General features: G+C 40.7%; 1 protein-coding gene across 3 annotated transcripts; it reads left to right on the top strand.

The window, feature by feature from the left end:
• The first annotated feature begins 5,243 nt into the window (after window positions 1-5,243).
• On the top strand, window positions 5,244-21,374 carry hap1 (huntingtin associated protein 1). Of its 3 annotated transcripts, XM_071206144.1 has the most exons (15): window positions 5,244-5,640; window positions 10,354-10,430; window positions 10,593-10,709; window positions 10,814-10,908; window positions 11,446-11,554; window positions 12,725-12,803; window positions 12,883-13,013; window positions 13,096-13,170; window positions 14,159-14,370; window positions 15,004-15,225; window positions 15,750-16,087; window positions 18,105-18,293; window positions 18,499-18,595; window positions 19,180-19,238; window positions 19,565-19,653. In XM_071206144.1, the coding sequence occupies exons 1-14, from the start codon at window positions 5,442-5,444 to the stop codon at window positions 19,217-19,219; spliced, it is 1,980 nt and encodes a 659-aa protein (XP_071062245.1). In that variant the 5' UTR covers window positions 5,244-5,441; the 3' UTR covers window positions 19,220-19,238; window positions 19,565-19,653. The 3 variants fall into 3 exon arrangements, with proteins under 3 accessions (XP_071062245.1, XP_071062234.1, XP_071062251.1); XM_071206133.1 differs by lacking the exon at window positions 19,180-19,238 and having other exon boundaries at window positions 19,565-21,374; XM_071206150.1 differs by lacking the exons at window positions 18,499-18,595; window positions 19,180-19,238 and having other exon boundaries at window positions 19,565-19,707.
• Window positions 21,375-21,443: the final 69 nt, after the last annotated feature.

Genomic DNA, 21,443 nt, shown 5'->3' with positions numbered 1-21,443 from the left:
CCAATTCAAACACTGAGTAAGTGCATTGAACAAATCAATGATTGGATGTGTCAGAACTTTAAACAAACAAAGATAAAAGATAAAACTGAGGTAATGGTTTTTGGAGCCAAGGCAGAACGAATAAAAATTAGCGCTGAGCTTCAGTCTGCAATGTTCAAAACTATGGGCTCAGAACAGTCTCATAATACACACATGCACACAGGAGTATTCACACTTGTATTTCATGATCTGCAAAAGGATTCAAACTTGTATTTCCGGATCCACACTTGTGTTTTTCAATGCACACACAAATGTGTTCCGTTTCATGCATGTAAATAAAATCCAAATACAGAAAAAAGTTTTACATATGTATTTTTGATCCTCACATATTTGTTTTCCGTTTAAAACCCCTGAACCTGCAAACACAAACCGCTTTCTGTGCACGGATCGCTGTGCATTCGTGTGTGGGTTTTTTGAGACTCTCCTGACGGTCAGCCGATTCGTACTTGTAATTTTTTCTATCGATAGCCAATCAGATGTCCACGAGGGTAGAATTCTTGCGTTCATGACGTAGCGCTTCATGTACGCATTTTGCGCAGTCCGGAGCTGACAGGTCCATGGAGCCTGCCTGCAGGCGCTAATCTCAGGACACCTCCACTCTCAGTACATTGCCACTTTCCGAACAGGAAATGCACGCAAATACAATCTTTTATATTATTAAGGTACAGCGCCACTTTCCGAACCATTGATGAATGCTTGTGTACACAAAAACGGCAGGCAAAACCGTTTTAAATGTGTGTTTCCTGTGTGGCGAATACAGATTTATTTATGTCTGTATGAAGTTGTTGTGAGTGTGGAGGGAGCAGCTACAGGTTAGCTTAGCCTAATCGATCAGTGCACTACGAAGCCAGTGCTAGACAGTGAACTGTCAACGCCGGTCATTATCGGCCGATATTCTCTCTTAATAGTTTGATCGGTGCTCTCTATAAAGGCCGATCAGGAGAGCTGGATCTGATTGATATGGACATAAACGCGAGTGAAGTATAACCGGACCTGAGAGAGAGAGATCAGATCAGCTGCTGAGTCTGACGGAGACACGCAGCTCTGCATGATCACCTGATGCTCCGCCCTCTGTTTAGCGAGCTGACCGGACTGCGCAAAATGCGTAGCCTATATGAAGTGTCATGAACGCAAGAGATCTACCCTCGTGGGGGCGCGCTTATGTGATTGGCTTAGACTGAAGGAGACATCTGATTGGCTATGGATAGAAAAAATTACAAGTACGAAGCGGCTGACCGTCAGGGGAGTCTCAAAAACCCACACACGAATGCACAGCGATCCGTGCACAGAAAGCGGTTTGTGTTTGCAGGTTCAGAGGTTTTAAACGGAAAACAAATATGTGAGGATCAAAAATACATATGTAAAACTTTTCTCTGTATTTGGATTTTATTTACATGTATATGAAACGGAACACATTTGTGTGTGCAATGAAAAACACAAGTGTGGATCCGGAAATACAAGTTTGAATCCTTTTGCGGATCATGAAATACAAGTGTGAATCCTTCTGTGTGCATGTGTGTATTATGAGACTGTTCTGAGCCCATACAAAACAACAGAGCCAGAAATCTAGGTGTAGCCATGGACTCTGACCTGAGTTTCAACAGTCACATTAAAACAATGACTAAATCAGCCTACTATCACCTAAATAATATTTATAGGATTAAAAACTAATGTCACAGCAGGATTTGGAAAAACTTGTCCATGCTTTTATCTTCAGTAGACTCGACTACTGTAATGGTGTCTTCACAGGTCTCACTAAAACATCTATTAGAAAGCTGCAGCTGATTCAGAACGCCGCTGCTCGAGTCCTCACTAACACTAAGAAAGTGGATCACATCACTCCTGTTCTGAAGTCTTTACACTGGCTTCTGGATTTTAAATGCCATTTTCCTAATGTCTTTCATTTTTTGTAAAGCACTTTGAATTTCCTTCTGTTGAAAGGTGCTATATAAATAAACTTGCCTTGCCTAATATCCTTAGATGTGAAGCGAACAAACAAGTAGTATTCCATGGAAGCATTTTTGCTAAAGTGTAGGGCCACACCTACGTCTCATTAATCATACATCATGGTACGCCTTTAACCACAACAATGAGGGCAGGGGAAATACCCACACATTGAGTCAGACATGCAGTGGAGCAAAGGGATCTAACTTGTTTGGTTAAATGATTAAACGCAGCACGAGATTTACTTGGAAGACTGTGGGTAGAGCATGTCTGATCTATAATAATTGATAACTGTTTATATGATTATTGTGCAGGGCTGTATTTCACTGTGGATCAAAAACAATGCTAAAGACCTTCCAGGGTGTTTCCTCAGACAATTATTGACCGGGATATCGGCGCTCAGTTTTCAGGTCCTTATCGTCACACTGAGTAACAGAAGTGGGCTGAGCTGCTTTTATCAAGACTTTATTTAAACTGTACTTCTATGCTTGTTTTTTGTAACAAGTTTCCCGAGGTAACTAGTTCAATAGTTAATAATTAATATAAGGGCTATTTCAAAGATTGAGGTGAAATGATGTTTGGAGAAAGTTGAATCAGAGCAGATTGTTGATTTTATTCCTGGGAGGGGCCTCATTGTCACATCTTTACTTGTTATTGTGGGCAAAGTACTTGAGACTTTACTTCTTTATTACCTAGAGTTGTTATCTTGCAGCCTTTTTAGTGGTGTTTTAACTTGGAAGTAGTCAAACCATTCTTGGAATGGAATTTGAAGTCACCTCTTTAACCATACACATGCTGCTCTCAAAGATTTTATACTGCAAAGGATAAATGCTGGAAGAGAGTGAGTGTAGGGATGGGAAATTGCAGAGGTGAAAGTTGTGTCTGCACTGACTCTTGCGTGCTGCATTCGACCTGAAATAATCTGTTTTGGGTGAAAAATGTATGAAGGCATTAATATTTGATTGTCAGAGAAACGCTTGTGTCTAGGTCACGGACGGACGGAGACAAACCCGTATATATAGGACAGTGGTGTGGGCAAGGGCTTTGGATCATTGCAGCAGAACAGAGTTCACTGTAAAGTTCATTGGAAAGCAGACGTATTTAGATAAAACTGAATCGAGATGAAAAACAATCTTTGCGGTCCGCTCATAATCTAGGAAGAATACTTACCTATTATGTGCTCACAGAAAGCAACTCTCCATTGCTCAGAATGACAAATATGGTTTATTTATATTTTTACAGTGTTTCCCCTATATACAAATAGTGGCGGCGCAGCGCCGCTGCTGAAATATGCGCGCCGCTGCTAAAAAACAAAAAATAATAATAAGTGGCAACCCTTTTTCATTTTTGATTGTTTGTTATGTGGATTTGTAATATTTGTGTTACTGTATGTTCAATAAAGGTGTATTTTTGCTAAATGTTGAGAAATTGCCACTGTATGTACTAGGCAGGGCCGATTTTTGGTATAGGGCACCAGATCTGTGGAGGCGCTGCGCTGACAGCTCTGGGAGGAAAAACAAATGTTTTGACCGTTGGCGCTCATCCTAATTTTCGGCCTTGATGTAACATTCATAATTAAGTAAATGTAACACCCTTTTCACCCCGGTTACACTTTCCATTTGCCCTGTACGATAGGCGCTGTAAGTGATGAAAGTGGGGGATGTTGGCTTATCAGGCGCCTGCAGCTCACAGCCAAAGTGCGAGCGTGGGAGCGAGAGAGCGAGTGAGGGAGAGAGAGAGAGAGAGAGAGAGAGGGCGCACCGGTACCGGCGCTATTGTTATTAGAATCTGGTGCTAGCTGCGCTAACGGATATAAGAAGTAGATGTTTCTACAACCAGGGTGGAGGAGAGCTCTCCTGTCAGACTGAGAGGCTCAGTGAGGTAAAGGACTCTCTGAGTGTTTAGATAGTTAATTTCAGTCTAAGTTATCTCAGTGGGTCTCAAACGTTTTGACCACAAATTATGTAAACACATATTTCCAAGGCACTCCTTTATAATTATTAGGATAAATAAAAACAGGTTTGAAATCATTCCAATGTATACTATAGGACAGTAAACCAAAAATATCGTTTAAAGTTGGAGAGATACAAAAATATGCATAAATAAATGTTAACTAGGTCAAATAAGATATGAATGAACAACAAAAATAAAATAAGTGACATGTATTTGTTATTGGCTATGGTAGGTTATTGGTTATGTTCACATACTTTGATTATTAAAATGTAAACCGATCTTTTTCATATGGGTGTTTTAGAGTTGTACCCCCTAGATCAGGTCTCTAGTAATTGTGTGCTCAAAGTGCACCAGATTGAAGCTTTTACTTTAAAATGGACCCCCCTAGAGGATGTGACGTCCACCCCCCAATTAAAACAAGCTCATACAATACTGAATACATTTGAAGCCATTTTGATGGATATGACCTATGTCAACAAGTTTCTGTTTTTTGTAGTGTATTTGCCTTTTGTAGACATTTTTCATTTATTCTTTACATATTAAATCTAGGGCAGCAGATTAGCTAGAACCGGCCCTGGTACTAGGCCTCAAGAGCCTTTCTTGTGCTGACACATAGAAACAAATTGGCGTGGCGCACTTCGCACGCTCACACACTAAACAATTCCATGCGCTCCGCGCTCACATTATACTGGGCCCACGTGCCTTAGCACCGCTGCTATGACTCCATGCTAGGGGAAACACTGTTTTATATATATAATATAATAAATTCCATATCATATTTGACTAAAACACTTACTGAATAACTATTTTAGTGTAGAAAGAAAAATATATGAATAGCAGGATGATTAATTAATGATCCCAGACAAAACCCCTAAAATCCTAGACTCACTGTATACCCTCTGTTTCTCCCATCAGCCCCCTGTACAGTGGGTGTGGCTCGGTCTGCAGCAGCATCAGCAGCAGAGCCCTCTCTGTGCCTGCTATTACCTATGTGCTCAGAGCAAGAGCAGCCATTGGCCCGGGCGGAACCTACCATCTGCCTCAGATCCTCAGGGGTGGGTGGGCTTAATGCAGTATCCTTTCAAACTCCATCAGCATCCATATCCTGAATAATTGTTTCAAATGCAGCTGACTATACTTATCTCAATGACCCTGGTGATCAATATCGGCTTTTATGGCTTGGGGTTGAGATTTGTCTTCCTCCTTCAACCCCCCTCCTCTTCCTCCCCTCTTTTCTTACCCGGTAGTCCAACGTGGCCAGGTGAACGAAGGTAGTCATGACGACAGATGGCCGGTACAGTCTGAGGGATTAAATATTAACATGCAGCAGCTCAGATTCTCTCACACACACAGGAACACACAGGTACACACACACACTCCCTCACGTAGGCTGGTTTGTACCAAAACACACAGGCCAGCAGAATCATGCCGCAGACACAGCTGGTGTGTGACAGCGCAGGATATTCACAGTAATTTATCTGAAGAAGAAGGGATTTATTTAACCGATGGACGGAGAGGCGAAGGACACTTTTTCTCCGATCACCATGGAGGTGTGGAGTTCCTCTGCATCCGAGGTGGAGGAAGAAGACAAGAGCATTTCTAGTCTTGTGAATGAAGTAGTGGACGTGGACAAGACATGTCTTAACAGCAATAACAATAATAATAACAACAACAAGGACATCCTTTGCCGGGAGGTGACACAAGGTGAGATTAGTTGGTGGTGCGTGATGATGCAGACGACAGGGAAAAGCAGCTGACATGCACAAGAGACTTACATGCTTAGAGAGGAAGTTACATAAAATACTATGTAAAGAGTCATGGTTAATAATTATTCTAATCTGCAGGTAAAATGCTGCTGTCTGGTGTTTTTTTGTCCTACATTGCGTTGTCAAGATCTGTGTTATCTAAGTGCTAGATACTTTATAGTGCACTGGATGTTCTGCAGTGATGTCATTGAAGGTGCAACATACAAGTCATGATTAACATCCGACAAAAGGCGTTTTTTCTGCAGCTCTTTTCACAACACTCCTTTTTAGCTTAACATGAAAGTGCTCTGAGACGGGTAAAGTTTTGTAAATACATTCAGTGTGGTGAAGGTCACTGATCGTGTGTGTGTGTGTGTGTGTGTGTGTGTGTGTGTGTGTGTGTGTGTGTGTGTGCGTGTGTGTGTGTGTGTGCGCGCTGCAGCAGCACAACCATCTCTGTGTACATGTCAGCAGTTGTCATTGGCAGCATTGAACATTTTGTGTTTTTCTTTGTTTTTAGTATATGGAGGTCAAAGCCATAGAACTAGGGAATCGTATTTGAATGCTTCCAGTTTCTCTGACAAGGTTTGAACCTGAGATCTTAATTTTGGAAATCCTGAGAAACGAGAATCAAATTGGACAAATGAGAATGATTGAATGACCTGATTGCTCTTGAATGCACCACTGTTAAATGTTCCCAAACCCTATTCTGAAGAACACAGAGTGTCGGTACATTATCTATGCTGCTTCTCATGCATGTCATACATTTGTGAAAAGCCTCCTCTATCGCTCCTCTTTACCAGGCATTCTTTCTCTAAATGGGCACGTGGTTGGCACCCGAACACTGCGACACGGGCACCAATCCAGACATACAGGACACCCAAACAAACCAATGTGTGGCCTCTGTTGTGCAATGAGACTTTAAATTGGATATACAGCTCACCCCATTCTTCTTGAATCTCAATCTCTAACTGTATGTGTTGAATTCCAACACAGAGACTCTACATGTTTGCTGGAGCTGTGTTTTTAGTGCACATATACTTCACTTGTTTCTGTTGGACACATTGTTTCCAAGTGCTTTGTTGTGTGTTTATGATCTTTTTGCTCAAATCCAGCTTTAATTTGAAACCTAATTGTAATAGATCGGACACAAAACTACTCATTGTTTATAGTGAGATTAATGTTATCATTATGAAATCTGTAGACTGTTCACTCTTAAATTATACTTAAATCATTACCGATTAAACTAGAAGGCTGTGAGTTAAATGTTAGCTCCTGCCAGTTTTGTTCAAGTTTGCCCTTTCACAACAGTAGGGATCAATATGGGATCAATGTGAATCTTGTTCATAACGCTCTTTGCCTGTCTGGTCCCCACGACATAACAGACGTCATAAGTATACGTAGCTCAGCAGAGTTCATCCACTATGTACACTATTAGGCCTGCCGTTCAGGGTAGCTGCCTGGATTTAGCTTAACTCAAACCCTAAAACCTATAGCTGGCAAAGCAGCATCCATTCCCTTGATCTGCTCTATGCTCTCCAGGGCAGTCGGGTCAAAAGGAAATAGATATACAGTTATTTACTGAGTTGAGTCTTTGTGGATGTACAGTTCATTCATTTAAGTGCAAATAAGACATTCAATAAACTATTTTGACTAACTTGAAATAATAAAATACAATTGTATGGTATATGACTAAACTGCATTTTCTCAAGATTTGAATGACTTAGTAGTGAACTGGATCTTTGTGTGTGTGTGTGTGTGTGTGTGTGTGTGTGTGTGTGTGTGTGTGTGTGTGTGTGTGTGTGTGTGTGTGTGTGTGTGTGTGTGTGTGTGTGTGTGTGTGTGTGTGTGTGTGTGTGTGTGTGTGTGTGTGTGTGTGTGTGTGTGTGTGTGTGTGTGTGTGTGTGTGTGTGTGTGTGTGTGTGTGTGTGTGTGTGTGTGTGTGTGTGTGTGTGTGTGTGTGTGTGTGTGTGTGTGCGCCCCGCTGACCGTCCAGCTGCTGCTTCAATCCACTTTAAGTACAAGAGGATTTGAGGAAGTAGTCTATTATCTGATTAACCATTGTTCATTTATATAATGTATTTTGGCAATCACACAACCAGTTACGTGTTATTTAGGCTGTAGTTAATGTTTATTAATAGTCTGTTTCAAAGTCATTTAGTCAATGGTAATGATCAGAAATAGACATGTTTACACTGTTGTTGATTAGGATTATGTGAGAACTGTACTTCTATTGTACCTTTTTTATATATATATATATATATATATATCTATCTATGATTTAATTAATTTAGAGTCGAGCTGTAAATCCCAACGGTACATACGCATTTTTTAAACAATCTGTTTTTTGAGATTTTCCACAACAAAATATACAATATAATCAATACAAACAGCATCAGACATCAATTCTTACTTCTGTCGTTAAATGTTCGCAATGGACACGAAAAAGTAGGGCAAAATACCAACAATAGATGGTCATTAAAGCCTAAAAATAAAAAATACTAACAGGATAATGTAAAAGTATTGTATCTGCTAACATGATGTTGCAGTGCACTCAGCCTTTTAGTGGTTAGCCAGACTTGGATATGAATCAGTCAAAAACAAAAGAGGCAGAGAACACTCAATCAACCCACCCAATGTGAAGCACATCAGATGAACAGCTGTCAAGAAAATGACAAAAAGGTCCTCTAGACCTGTATCTCAGGTCTCGATGGAGACAGCTGTAGCCGTCATGTTGTTTGCTGCTCTAACAGTTCATATAGGGGGCCACCCTCAATACACGTCAGTGTGTACGTACAACTATGCTAATACATATTTTCAGACCACCTCAAGAGCTCACGCTCAAAACTGCACTTATTAGGGTTTCAGCTAAAACACCAGCCAAGGAGGAAGTTGACGGAATAGCAGTTGTTGAGAAAATACTGCTAAACAAACACTTATTGCCTTGAAGCAGATGACAAGATCCTTGTTGGCAGTTGATTTGTTAGATAATTATAAATGTTCAAATATCCTTTTTTTTCTGAGAACATCAGGGATTTCTCCTCCTTTTAGCTCAAAGATTAAGAAAGATTTTAGAGTGTAAGAGTCAATGTGACTATCATATTTGGCAAGATCTTTTATTTTATGATTTAATTGAATAAGTTGGAATGACAATATACTGTAAAAGTCCTTCATCTTGGAGGCAGTTTAGGTGGTCCAGGATTCGTCTTTCTATTTCACATTCAGTGTTGAAGTAAATTACATTAATGAAATAGTCAGTTTTAAGATATTGGTGTCCCAGACTATACTTCTGCATTAGTGTATCCCATGTATCCTTCCTGACATGTGTCTGGCAAAGCCTTAGCCTAGTGATTAGTTTAATGAGTTAAAATGGTCTCACCATCACCTGTGAAACCTTTTTGCTTTTCTCTTTAATCTGCTAAGTACAGATGGAAACATGACCTCTACCTGCCCGTTAATCACCACCGACTGATGGACATGATTTCCGTGTATATAATTCATGATACAGCTACGTTATACTGTGCAGCCCAAGGTTCTTTCCATTAGTCTGATAAGACGCCGCCCAATCACGGTTTCTCCGGCCAAATTCAAGCACCTCAATCTGATTACTTTGCGGCATGGCAACTTCCCATATCTTTAGTCGAGCTAGCCTACCACCAAAGTAAGGTCACACAACTGATTTCAGATTAGTGTCATTCAGAATTGCACACTAGTCCAGGCACATTTTACACACAGTCTTAAACAATACACAAAACCTACAATTGTGAGAAGTATAAAAAAGGAACACAAAATGATAACGCAGTGCTTATAGTTTATTACTGAAATCTTTTGTGAAATAAACAGATTACGAGCAAATGAAAAGTTTTCAGAGCTTCACCATTATTGACTTTGAAGTGGACCCAAACACAGCATTCTCCAGGATGTAAACAAAGTGGCAGGCCAATAGCCAGCCTCTGTTATCCCCTCCATGCTGTACGTGTCCTGCTGGCACGAACACTTCATCAGTTCAGCCACCGGCAGCATCTCCTGATGAGCTATATCGGTATCCAGGAGAACGAGGTCTTTATTGCCCTCTTATCTGGGCTAAAAGGGATCAAGCTAAGAGGATCAGTATCTGGCTGACCGCATGGACAGGTTGTGGTCTGTAGCGGAGGAAACTTAACAAAGAAACAAGATGTAGTCGAGGCTCTCATTCACACAGAATGTGCTGTTTGCAGGCTGTGTGTGGAAATATACACACTGGAAAAGGATATGTGTGACAAGGCTGGGATCTGTTTATTCATTTGTTTACATCATCTAAAAATCTACATTATAGACCTAGTCCGTTCCGTTAGAGCAGTGCTTTCAGAAATTCAATTGAAGACTGGAAAAAAATAATAATTTAAAGAGAAAGATACATGTTGGGATGTGATTTGGCGAAATGGTTAGAAACAGCGGTATATTTTTAAATAACATTTTAAGCGGCAAACAAATTAAACTTTAATCTGTGAATGTGCTAATCATTTTTTTATTGTCGTAATACAACTAAAAACTGAATTGGAGCCTATGCAGACAGCAAGGCTTTGTTGTTAAGTATCCTTTGTGTGCTTACTGCTCTTCCTCCATTCATAAAATCCCTCTCTCCCTCCTCCCCCCTCTCCTCCCCCCTCTCCTCCCCCCTCTCCTCCCTCAGTGCTGTGCTCGGACAGAGTGGGCCAGGTCACCAAGACATATCATGACATCAAGGCGGTCACTCACCTGCTGGAGGAGGTGAGACACACAGCAGATGAACGGGATTATAGAGGATAACAGTTTTATGCCTCCGTGCCAAAACGCTGGTTTTCTATCTCCCACATTATGAACAAATGAAGATCTGCTTTGCCATCATGCATTGTTCCCTAAAATAATATGAAATGTTGCATCACTTTGCAGAAAGAGCGGGATCTCGAGCTAGCGGCGCGGATCGGTCAATCCCTGCTGAAACAGAACCAAGAAATAACTGCACGCAATGAAATGCTGGATGAGCAGCTGGAAATAGCAAAGGAAGAGGTAAACACATGTGTAACAAGTTTGACACCCACTGAAACACACAGACGCTTTTGTTATGAATGTGGTGTGGTACAGTTAACAATAATTAAATATTGTATTTCAAGATTGCTCAACTTCGCCATGAGCTGACAATGAGAGACGACCTCCTTCAGTTCTATGCGAGCACCGAGGAGATCGAGAACGCTGAATCACGTTCCCCGTGGGTACACGCACGCACGCACGCACGCACACACACGCGCACACACACACACACACACACACACATAGTGCTTATTGGGCCTTTGACTAAAATGTGTTATTAGTTTCTTAATAAACAATTTCAAACAGCTGACAAGATGTGCTTTACTACACTATCCTCGTTTTTCTCATATAATGAACAAAATAAAAATCATTTGTGTCGTAATGAAAACTCATATTGATTCACAAAAGAATTCCATCCTTTCTATTATAATCATTGAAAAAGAACGTGGTAATGGTTTGAGTCTTTGAAAGTAAACATAGATCAGAACATCCCCTCTGATCCTCTTTAAATGTTTCCAGCTCAGCAAACACTCTTTCCCATCAGCAGTTAATCATTATCTCTATTCATTATTGTTCTCTGTCCATTTCTTCTCATTGCAGCAGCAGTATTAAGTTAATTTTTAAATAATTGAGTGAAACAAATATATTTATTAAACAATCTTTAAACAATGATTGTCAAGATATCTAATGCAAACACATGTTTCTTTCCTTGTAGGATAAAAAGAAATGAGTCATGCACTTCTCTCACCAACTTGGTCCACTACGACTTCCTGCATCAGAAACTGAAGGGTCTGGAGGACGAGAACCGCATGCTGCGAACAGAGGTGTGTGACACTGAGATAACAGGAACATACACACTGGGTGCTTTTCATTGACTTTTAAATGCTAATGTAATATACATCGTTTTATGAACAACTGACTTCATTTAGTTTATACACCCAGCACATATTCCTCCACTGTAAGATTTATTTTCAGAAACTGCTTGAAATGCAGTATGCAATCTTATTTAAGATTGCATACTGCATTAAAAGGATGTAGAACTTGTAAAAACACGGATAAATACTAGGGATGTAACGGTACCAAAAACTCACGGTATGATAATATCGCGATAAAAAGTCGACAGTACGATATATATCGCGATATTGAAAGATAAAGAAAAAAATGTGAATTATTTTTGTCATTTTTTTTTTTGTTACTTGAATTTTTTTCTTTATTAAATAATAAATCTGATTTGTACAGCATTTTAGTAGGATAGTAGTATTTTAAAGTGTCAACAATATAATAATCAGACCCTGCAATAGAATAAATCAAGTTTCACTTTAGTTTTTCAAGTAACTCAACTCTAACTCACTCACTCGGCATCATCAAGGTTATCCTTTAGGAATATGAGCATGTCCACATTTCGAGGTAGAAGCTGGGATGTTTGGGCGTTTACAATATCCCCTGCTGTGGAAAAAACTCTCTTGCTTGGTACTGATGTTGCTGGGACAGAGAGATATGCTTTGGCCATGGGTGACAGCAGTGGGTCAAACTGTGCATTGTCTCTCCACCACTTCAAAAACAATACAGTTTTTGCCAAGAAGGTGAGGCTTATTGACAGGGCGAGATGTAAATATACTGTTGGTACTTGTCAATGTCTCTAGGTCTGTACATGTAGCCCTGTAAATACGATGTCCTTTTGTGTTATCTGTTGTTTTATGTTCATGTTGTAACCTACTTGCTGCCATGTTGGACAGGTCTCCCTTGAAAAAGAGATTGATGATCTCAATGGGACCATCTGGTTGAATAAAGGTTTAAACATATATATATTTTTTTAAATAAATAAATCGCGGTATATTTTGTCAGTCTCACTACGGTATTGAGACATTTACTTACCGCGATATCCGATATATCGTTACATCCCTAATAAATACACTTACAAAACGTTTTTACAGTTTAACAAAACATTTCGTTAGCGTGAAAAGTATGATCATTTGATGATGTCATTATTTCAGGCCAGTGATCTCACAACAGAGACGACCAACTACGAGGAGCAAGAGCAGGAGCTGATGATGGTGTGTGTGGAAGAACTCTGTAAGTGTTCAAGCCTTCTTTCAATGTTTTAAATAACACACTAGCTACAGGTGTATTTATTAGGCCTTGTGTGTTTCAGCATCCGTCAATAAGCAGGTGGTGGACCTGTCAGAGGAGCTGGCGCGGAAAGTGGAGGACTTCTTCCGGCAGCAGGAGGAGATCAGCTCGCTGCTCGCTCAGGCCGTGGACCTGCAGGCTCGCTGCAAAGGGGTGAGAGACGCTCCTGTGTTCTGGATCAATGGCGTCTAATCACTGTAAAGCTCTGCTGACTCTCTTCCTCCTGTCCCTCTAGATCACACATGAAAATGAGGAGCTGAACCAACACCTGAGTGCCTCCCGTGAGAGCCAGCTAAATCTTCAATCAGAGGCAATAGAAGACACTTATAATCACTTTGACAACATATTTAGAGTAGGATCCCTCTCCTTTCTACAGAGCCGCTAAGGAGACAAAGAAAAGTTGTTCTCTTGCTCACACGAAGGTTACCAGTGTGCAAAGGAGGAGGTGGCACGCACAGGAGAACACCAGTTCATTGCAGACTGTTATATTTATATGTGAAAATGACAGTTAAGGAATTAATTGAGTTATATTTTAAACTCAGACTTCATTTTAAAGACATTTTGGCCAGGGGTGTAGAGCTATTTATTTAGGCATCGGAGCGCACCTATGAGACACAAGTGGACAATCAATCAATCAATGAAATTGTATTTATATAGCCCAATATCACACTTGTCTTAGGGGGCGTTTTACAGTGTGTACAGAATATGCAAGAGGCAAACTGCAATTTATTGAAAAAAAACTAGCGAATGGTTTGTTTTTCTTTGTTGGATGTCAGCCCAACTTAAATGCTTCTGACAAACTCATTTGTCACTCAGCAGTCACTCGTGCTGACCGACAGGCTGTTGACAGAAAGGTTTAACAAATTGCCAACCTGATGGAAAACTCACTGTCTTTACTACACCCGCTTTCTGTGGAAACTGGGAGGAGCGCTGTAATAAATGTTCTGGAAGCTTTGAGCCAAGGTTAAAGTTTGTTAGAAAGAGACAGGGATAATAAGGGGGAATGCATGTACACTGAGGTGCTGTTTATACCCTTTTATAAACTTTGTTATAACTAAAACTTAATGTCTACCTTAAGATCACACCACAATAATGGTTAGATTTGACATAATCTACTCTAAAGCCTTCACATGTTTACCCAGAAACCCTTTCTCCGTGTCCCCACACAGACCTGTTAATGTACATCTTTACAGAAGCCTACTGAAAGCATTAATAATGTAAATATTTCAGCTCTGTTGCTGTGAATAGATGTTCTTCTTGTACTGCAGTTTGACAGAAATGTCTCCCCTTGTCTGCAGCTCAAGGACCTGCGGGACAAGTACTCACAGTGTGAGGACATGCTCTGCGAGGCCCGAGAGGACATCAAGAACCTGCGGAATAAGAGCCTCCCCAACAGCACAGTGCAGCGCTACACCGCGCTGGCCTCCGTCCTCCCCATGGACTCTCTGGCAGCCGAGATTGAGGGCACCTTCCGCAAAGGCCTGGACACCCCCGCACCCTCAGAGTACAGGTCAGTCTGACATTTTATGTTTTTTATGAGGTCCTTTTATCATCCTTATATTAGTGATGGACACAAGTTTACAGTTCGGGTTGTTTCAAATTAGACATTTCCAAATGTGTGTTTTTCTGTTCTTCCAAAGTAATTCCCTGCACCAATAAGGGTTTATGAACATTCAAATGAAAATATGATGAGGTGTTTTTTGGGTTGATTGTTTAGGTGGCCAGGAAACTGTCAACTTTTTGACATCTTTGAAAATACATTTTCAATAAGCTGAACTGTAACAAATCATATAAAGACTCAGAGTTCGGATTATGAGAAAAGAGAGCTTTTTGAACATTAAAGAATTGAGACATGTCACAGTAGAGGATGTCATAATATTTTTGACAGTGTTTTTCTTTTTCAGTATTCCCTTGTATTTCCCAATTTTCTTTTTTTCCGTGTTTATTTATGCACCAATACTCCAAAACTAATTCTTGTTATCAAAACCCATAAGGCAATACACCTTTATTCTTATTCTGATTGCCTACTGCATCTTGAAAAAATACAATGACACATTTTATCTAACAGGTTAGCAGCTGAATTAAATCATGTAGATTGTGTTAGAACTTTCCATGCCCACTCATGCCCTGTTTCTCCTCTCAGGACCCACCCGTGGCGTGTGTTTGAAACAGTGAAGGTGGTGAACAAGGTTGCGATGAGACTGCGGTCTCGCTGCCCCTCCCCCGGGCTGCCCGGCTCCAGCCCGCTGTCGGTTCGCGCCAGCTGCACCAGCACCCCCAGGACCAGCTACTACGGCTCCGACAACATCAGCCTCACCCTGGAGGACAAGCCAAACTGCAACAATGCTCAGAAAGAAGACAACAGGTGTGTTTAAGTGCATAGTGTTACATCAAATGGAAAATTACAGATCTAAATATAATCATTTTATATGCATATTTCATATTTTTAGAAACCTCCTTGATGTTAAGATGTTTTTATAATATGAATTCACTGTCCTTGAATGTGTAATGACTGCTACTTTTAAATGTTCACTAAAAGTCTTGGCAATTTTTATAAGTTTTATTAAATTAAAACTGTTGAAATGTAGTTAAAAAAAATTCTGTTTATAATAAACATTTCATTAAATCTAAAATATCCCCTTGTTTCTTTTGCCGACGTCCTGTCGTTGTAAATTAACGCAAAGCAATGAAAAAAATAAGTGTAATATTTTGTGTCCTCTTTGGAGTTATCGTCTTTTAACCTATATTTAAACTTTATTCTTCAATATGTCGATATGGTCACAGTTAAATGACGTCAGCCTCTTGTCTGGGTCATATACAAACTGGTTGTTGGCAAACATTCAAAGTCATAGATTATGTTAACCAAATGAACCAATATATTCCCTGCAGTGGGAGAGGGCCGAAGCGCCTGGGCCAGCCGGGCACCCCCGGGGGTCAGGACCTGGAGGCCGCCCTGCGCAGCCTGTCGGCCCGCCAGCAGAGCCACTCCTCTGAGCGGCCGTTCTTCGACGTAGAGCGTGAGCGGAAACTCCACGCCCTGGCAGCGGACTGCGAGGAGGCCGAGGGCTCCAGCGGCTTCCTGACGCCCAACGACAGCCTGGTCTCCAGCCCGGCCACCTCCACCGGCACCAACTACTCCAACGGCAGCTCCCGGCACTCGTGTGGCTCCTCAGGAGGATCCAGGTCCTACCTGCCCGACCGCCTGCAGATCGTCAAACCACTGGAAGGTAAACACTTCAGCTTGACGCAGCGTCGTGTCAGTCTCTTGGAGTTTATTCCAGCTTGTGTGGAGTCAAAATGTAGCACAGAAATGTACTGGTAAAAAATAAAAATACATCAAGACAATCAATGCTCATTGTTGAAGTCTGTGATACTAAACTAAAACCACAGGTTCAAATGTGCCCTGCTCTTACAAATCAAATGTTTTCTTTAAAGAAAAAGGGAAACAAACAATAGTTAAATTACTCCATACAAAAGTAAAACTATTTATCATATGATATGTATCTATATTTGATGATGTCACCAAAAGGTAGTTAACATTAGATGGTTGCAGTAACACATACAACAAAAGTGTAGGGACAAAGAAAAAATGCTAGCAAAAATATATGATATTTTTACCCATGCTATACATTAACAATAAACTTTTTTTTTAAACTAGTTAAAAAAATAAAATGTACATGAAAGATTTGTGTTACATCCCCATTAAATGATAGAGGGAAATAGAGACAGTAACACACAACAACCTAGGGCTGTGCGATTATGGCAAAAATCCTAATCACGATTATTTAGGTCAATAATTGATATCACGATTATTTTGACGATTATTCATTGGCCATTTATTGAACTTTAAAACAAATAATATTTTACCAATAAACAAGATCAACAAATATGTTGGAGCACACTTCCAAAACCATACTAAACATATATTATTAATATGATAAATAAAAATAAATTAGACCAAGATAAATTAAATCAAATATGATGCAGTGCACTGTCACAACCTGCTGAACATATAGCCAACATTTTGGTAAAACATATTCAACATATTCCACTCAGTTAAACGTTGAAGGCTGGCCAACCGTCATGGTCCAGAAGTAACAGGAAATAAATGTTGAACCATGTTAAGACCAAATAAAAATGTTTTGGCCACCATGGCAAATGCTGGTAGGGCTGCTCATGTCATCTCTTAAAGATTTTTTGCAAGAAACACCAGCCTGTTTACATGGTCTGGTTTCAGAGATGAGCGCAGGCAGGTGACAATATTGCCACCTGGACTGAAGACCCTCAGCCACGCACATCGGGTGACGCCGGCCAATCACAAAGCTGTGATGCGTTCAAGTGCATTATTCTGGCACAGGAAGATTATGTTACAGGACATTAACGATAAAACAGAATATTGTTGTTCTATTTTTAGACACATCTCGCGATCGACTGGTTGGGCACCCCTCGGCTAGACCATAGGTCTGTTATGGTAGCAAAGTAGTCAGCTGAAGCCACATCTCTCTCAACTTCCCCACGGCATTTGTCATATAGTGCAGGCAGCGCAGACCTGCTGAAATAATACCGAGACGGCATCGCGTAATGCTTGTCCAACGTGTTGACAAGTTGCTTAGCCCTGGTTGCTAACAGTGCTAACTGGGCACATATCTTTAGCGATGTTAAATGTAATGACAAAGTACTTGCAAATAGTGGAAATAGTTGTACCCTTCTTTTTAACGAGTTGCTGCTCTTGTTCTGACATCTTCGCTCGCGCTGAACACTCACAACACATGTCACTCCCACGTGGCCGAGTGGGCTTTTAGGGAGGGGCGAAAGCAATTATGCTGTTTTCATAATCGTTGCAAGCCATAATCGTAATCGCGATTAAAATACGATTAATTGCACAGCCCTACAACCCATACAGTTAAGGGAGTCAGGGTGAAAGTGAAAAAGAAAAGAATGTCAACACATATTCTTTAAGTGAGGGGGAGGTGAAGACAAAGGAGATTGTGCCAAATAAAATAGATAAATATAACAAAACTAGGCCTAAAATCTAAAAATCTTCTCTCTGAAACAACACACACAAAATCGTCTGGCTTACTGGAAAAATATTACCTGGATAAGAATTATAAGCATAATGAAAAAAAGTAAACAAGCAAACAAAATAAGCAATATAAGGTAAGCAACATAGATCGAGCAACAACGTACAAATATAAAATGATGTGCTAACATGCTTCCTGCTCCGTCCTCTCTGACTCTCCTCAGGCTCGGTGACTCTGCACCAGTGGCAGCAGTTGGCCAAACCCAACCTGGGGGGCATCCTGCACCCCCGCCCCGGCGTCCTGACGAAGGACTTCAGGGAGCTGGAAGTGGACATACAGCACGTCTACAGTCTGAACGACCTGGAGGAGGACGAGCCTGACCTGTCGCAGCTCTCCGGAGCACATGGCATGGGTACGACCCCCAAACACACCACACACACACTACTAACAACTGCATCAATCCCCTTCAAATCCATGGCTTTTTCTCCTTCATTTTTAAACTGTGCTCCCCTTTTAATTGTAGTGTAACTTTCAGCTGATTAGCTCTCGTAGTTTCTCATTGAACATCCTTTTCACGTGTAGTATAATGTGCCTTTTCTCCCTCCATGACCTCGCAGCCTCTCCATCCAAACTCCCTCAGACCCCCCCCTCACATCTAACAACCACCTGCCAAGTCCTCCAACCCTCCCTCCTCATGTCCTCCTTCTCCACTAGGTAAGAATATACATACTGTGATGTGCTGTATTAGTGACTTTGTGTTTTTCTTAAGCGTGCTGTGTTGTTTGTGTGTGTTTCTTAAAGGGGCTCTCTTTTGCTATTTTTCTCAATGTTTTTTTGTATGTCTCCATTCTTTAATGTACCTGAACTAGAGTTTGGTTAGCTGGATGGCTCTGTTGTGATTGGTCTATCTCTAAGAGATAATAATAATAATAATAATAACTTGAATTTATATAGTGCCTTTCATAACCTCAAGATCGCTTGAGGTGTGATGTCCCGCCCCTTTGCCTATCACATACAATGTGTTGGAGCGCTAACCAATAGAAGTGCGAGTGTTACATAGTGACATTTGGGATTTTAACCTTTGCAGACCATTTACATGCACACAAACCTACACACTACAGACAAGTGAAACAAACCCAAAGCATAATAGGGGCCCCTGAAGCCCTGAATTTGAGTTTGAAGTACTTGTGTTCATTTAACTTTTGTTTGCAGGGTGACCTTCACTGAATGACTCCTGGTTTCCTGTCTTCCATGCTGTTTTTTCTCCCCCTTTACCAACTGTTCTTTACTCCCCACAGCGGCAGAAAGCGCCTGTCGAGGCTCTTCCTCCAACTCTAAAAGGCGCCTTCGAGGCAAAGTAAGAGTGGAAAGGTTATGTTTACACTGAATGCTGGATTTAAATGCTTTGAGAAAGGCACAGTGCCAAGTTAGTTTAACAAGATAACATCACGCACTGTGATTTCGTCTCCTCCTCCTAACTGCACTAACTGGTTTGTAGTACTCCACATTTTAATCTCGCTTAACCTTTCTAGGTTCTCGTCTCTAATAACCATCAGATCCTGTCTGATCACAGCTGACTCACGAACATCACATTTTTCCATCTCACAGCAAGGTCAAACAAAACGTGTTTCTTATTTATTGTGATCTTCTTTTTAATTATTGTTATTTTGTATCTGTTTGCAGCCTTCGCTCTTTCGGCCTGCCATCTTGTAGGAACTGTGAGCTTGTGAACACTTCATCGCCATCCCACCAGCAGCACGTTGGCGCGGGAGGCCGGACCGCCACCTCGAATGTAACCACTTCATCGCTGGGACTCCTGCAGCTTTTGCGAGAGCGTGGCATCTCATCTTCTCCTCATCCTCACCACTGCCTGCACTACAGCCACAGTGCAGAACCTTCACCATTCACAGAGAGGGACAACAGTGGAGGATTACAATCTGACAAAGAGGGGAGGAGGAACGCTTTCAGTTTGAACTTGGTGGAGAAACTTCAAGGTCTGGGGTTGCACAGAGTGGCAGCTTTGGGGATGACGGGCCACAGTGGGAGAGAGAAGCAGTCCAACCTCCTCTGAAGAGTTTAAACCGACTGCTTCTCAGTTTATTAACTTTAAAACCAGCCATGTGTTCCCCGCTGTGTGCCGTTCAGAACCCACAGCTCTGACAAACGCCACAGAATGTGCTAGAGCCATATTTAAAGTTGTTGGTAGTGTACAGTTATATTATTTTGTATGAATGTGTGTACAGTAGCTGTGTGTGTGACATTCATCTCAGGAACATCACCTGATCACCAGTCTGTTTGACTGCAACCTGCAGAAACAGCTTATTTTTTCACAAAAAAATCATGAAGAAAAAAACCTTTTATACTGTGTTTTGTGATTGTTATTATACATATTTTGCCTGCCGCCGGTTTTAAAGGGGACATATCATGTAAAAACACACTTATAATGTACTTGTCTGGAGTGCATCTGGAGTGACTAACAACCGAAAACTGTAAAATAAAACTCTTTGGGCTGCCATGCTCCCCTTACCTTCACCAAGTTGCACCATAAGCCAATCAGAGTAGACTGTACTTTGTTTAAGAGGTGTCCTTAAAGAGACGGGGGCTAAAACGTTTCAGACATATACAAGTATATCCAGTAGAAACCCAATAACAAGTATGAACATGAACATGATATGTCTCTTTTAAAAGGTAATTTTTCCAAACTGGAACATCCCTTGTATATACTGTAACACAATTGTCTTTTGGGAAGTTATGAAAAAACTATATGCAGTAAATTATTGTTAGTTTGAACATCAAACCAAACCAATGCTTTCACACTGAAGTACTTTAAAAAAATAACCACTGAAAAACACTCTGGTCTTCTTGCTTATTAGCTGCTCCACTGAGCAGAGCATGTTGTATTGAGAGGCATTGCGATTATGCACTGACTGAAATATACAATGTTGATGATTTTGACATCCAGCCGTCTGCTCTGAAGTTTATTTGTTCTGGCTGCACAGATAATTTACTTTTTTAACTTGATAGTGAGCAAAACTCACCAAAAATAAATCAGGTTGCCTCACTGTATTAAAGACAGTGAAAGGGATTTTAAAATGCAATATATATTTACTGCACTGCGTTGACTGAGAATCTTGCTTGTACAAATCTGCTGCATTTCACATCATCAGGACATTTGAAATTGCTTGGATATAATGAAAAAGAAAGGGCATTCAAAGTGAACTCCCTGTGTTTTAAGGAGAATCCTTATTTAAAGACGAGTGATTTAAAACGGCATGTTTCTTTGAAATTTGTCGAACAATCAACTGTAGCAAAAAGGCATAGGATACTGTGGATTTGAAAGGGAAGAAATCAAAAACAGGTTTTTCTTATAATGTGTGTTATGACGTAAATCAACCAAACTGCACTAGTGTTTGCTCTGTTCTGTGTTAGCATCACAGCTGTTAATGTCAGTGACGTGTGTATACCACCTGTGAATAAAAACGTTGCATTTCCACCCAGTTTTACACTTCTCTCTTTTACAACGTAGCAGTGAAGAAGACTGATTATTCAGCAAAATGTTTTT

This window comes from Pseudochaenichthys georgianus, chromosome 1 (assembly GCF_902827115.2).
Source record: "Pseudochaenichthys georgianus chromosome 1, fPseGeo1.2, whole genome shotgun sequence".
NCBI lineage: Eukaryota > Metazoa > Chordata > Actinopteri > Perciformes > Channichthyidae > Pseudochaenichthys > Pseudochaenichthys georgianus.
The sequence above is the reverse complement of the archived record's forward strand: the minus strand, read 5'-3'. Positions and strand labels throughout refer to the sequence as shown.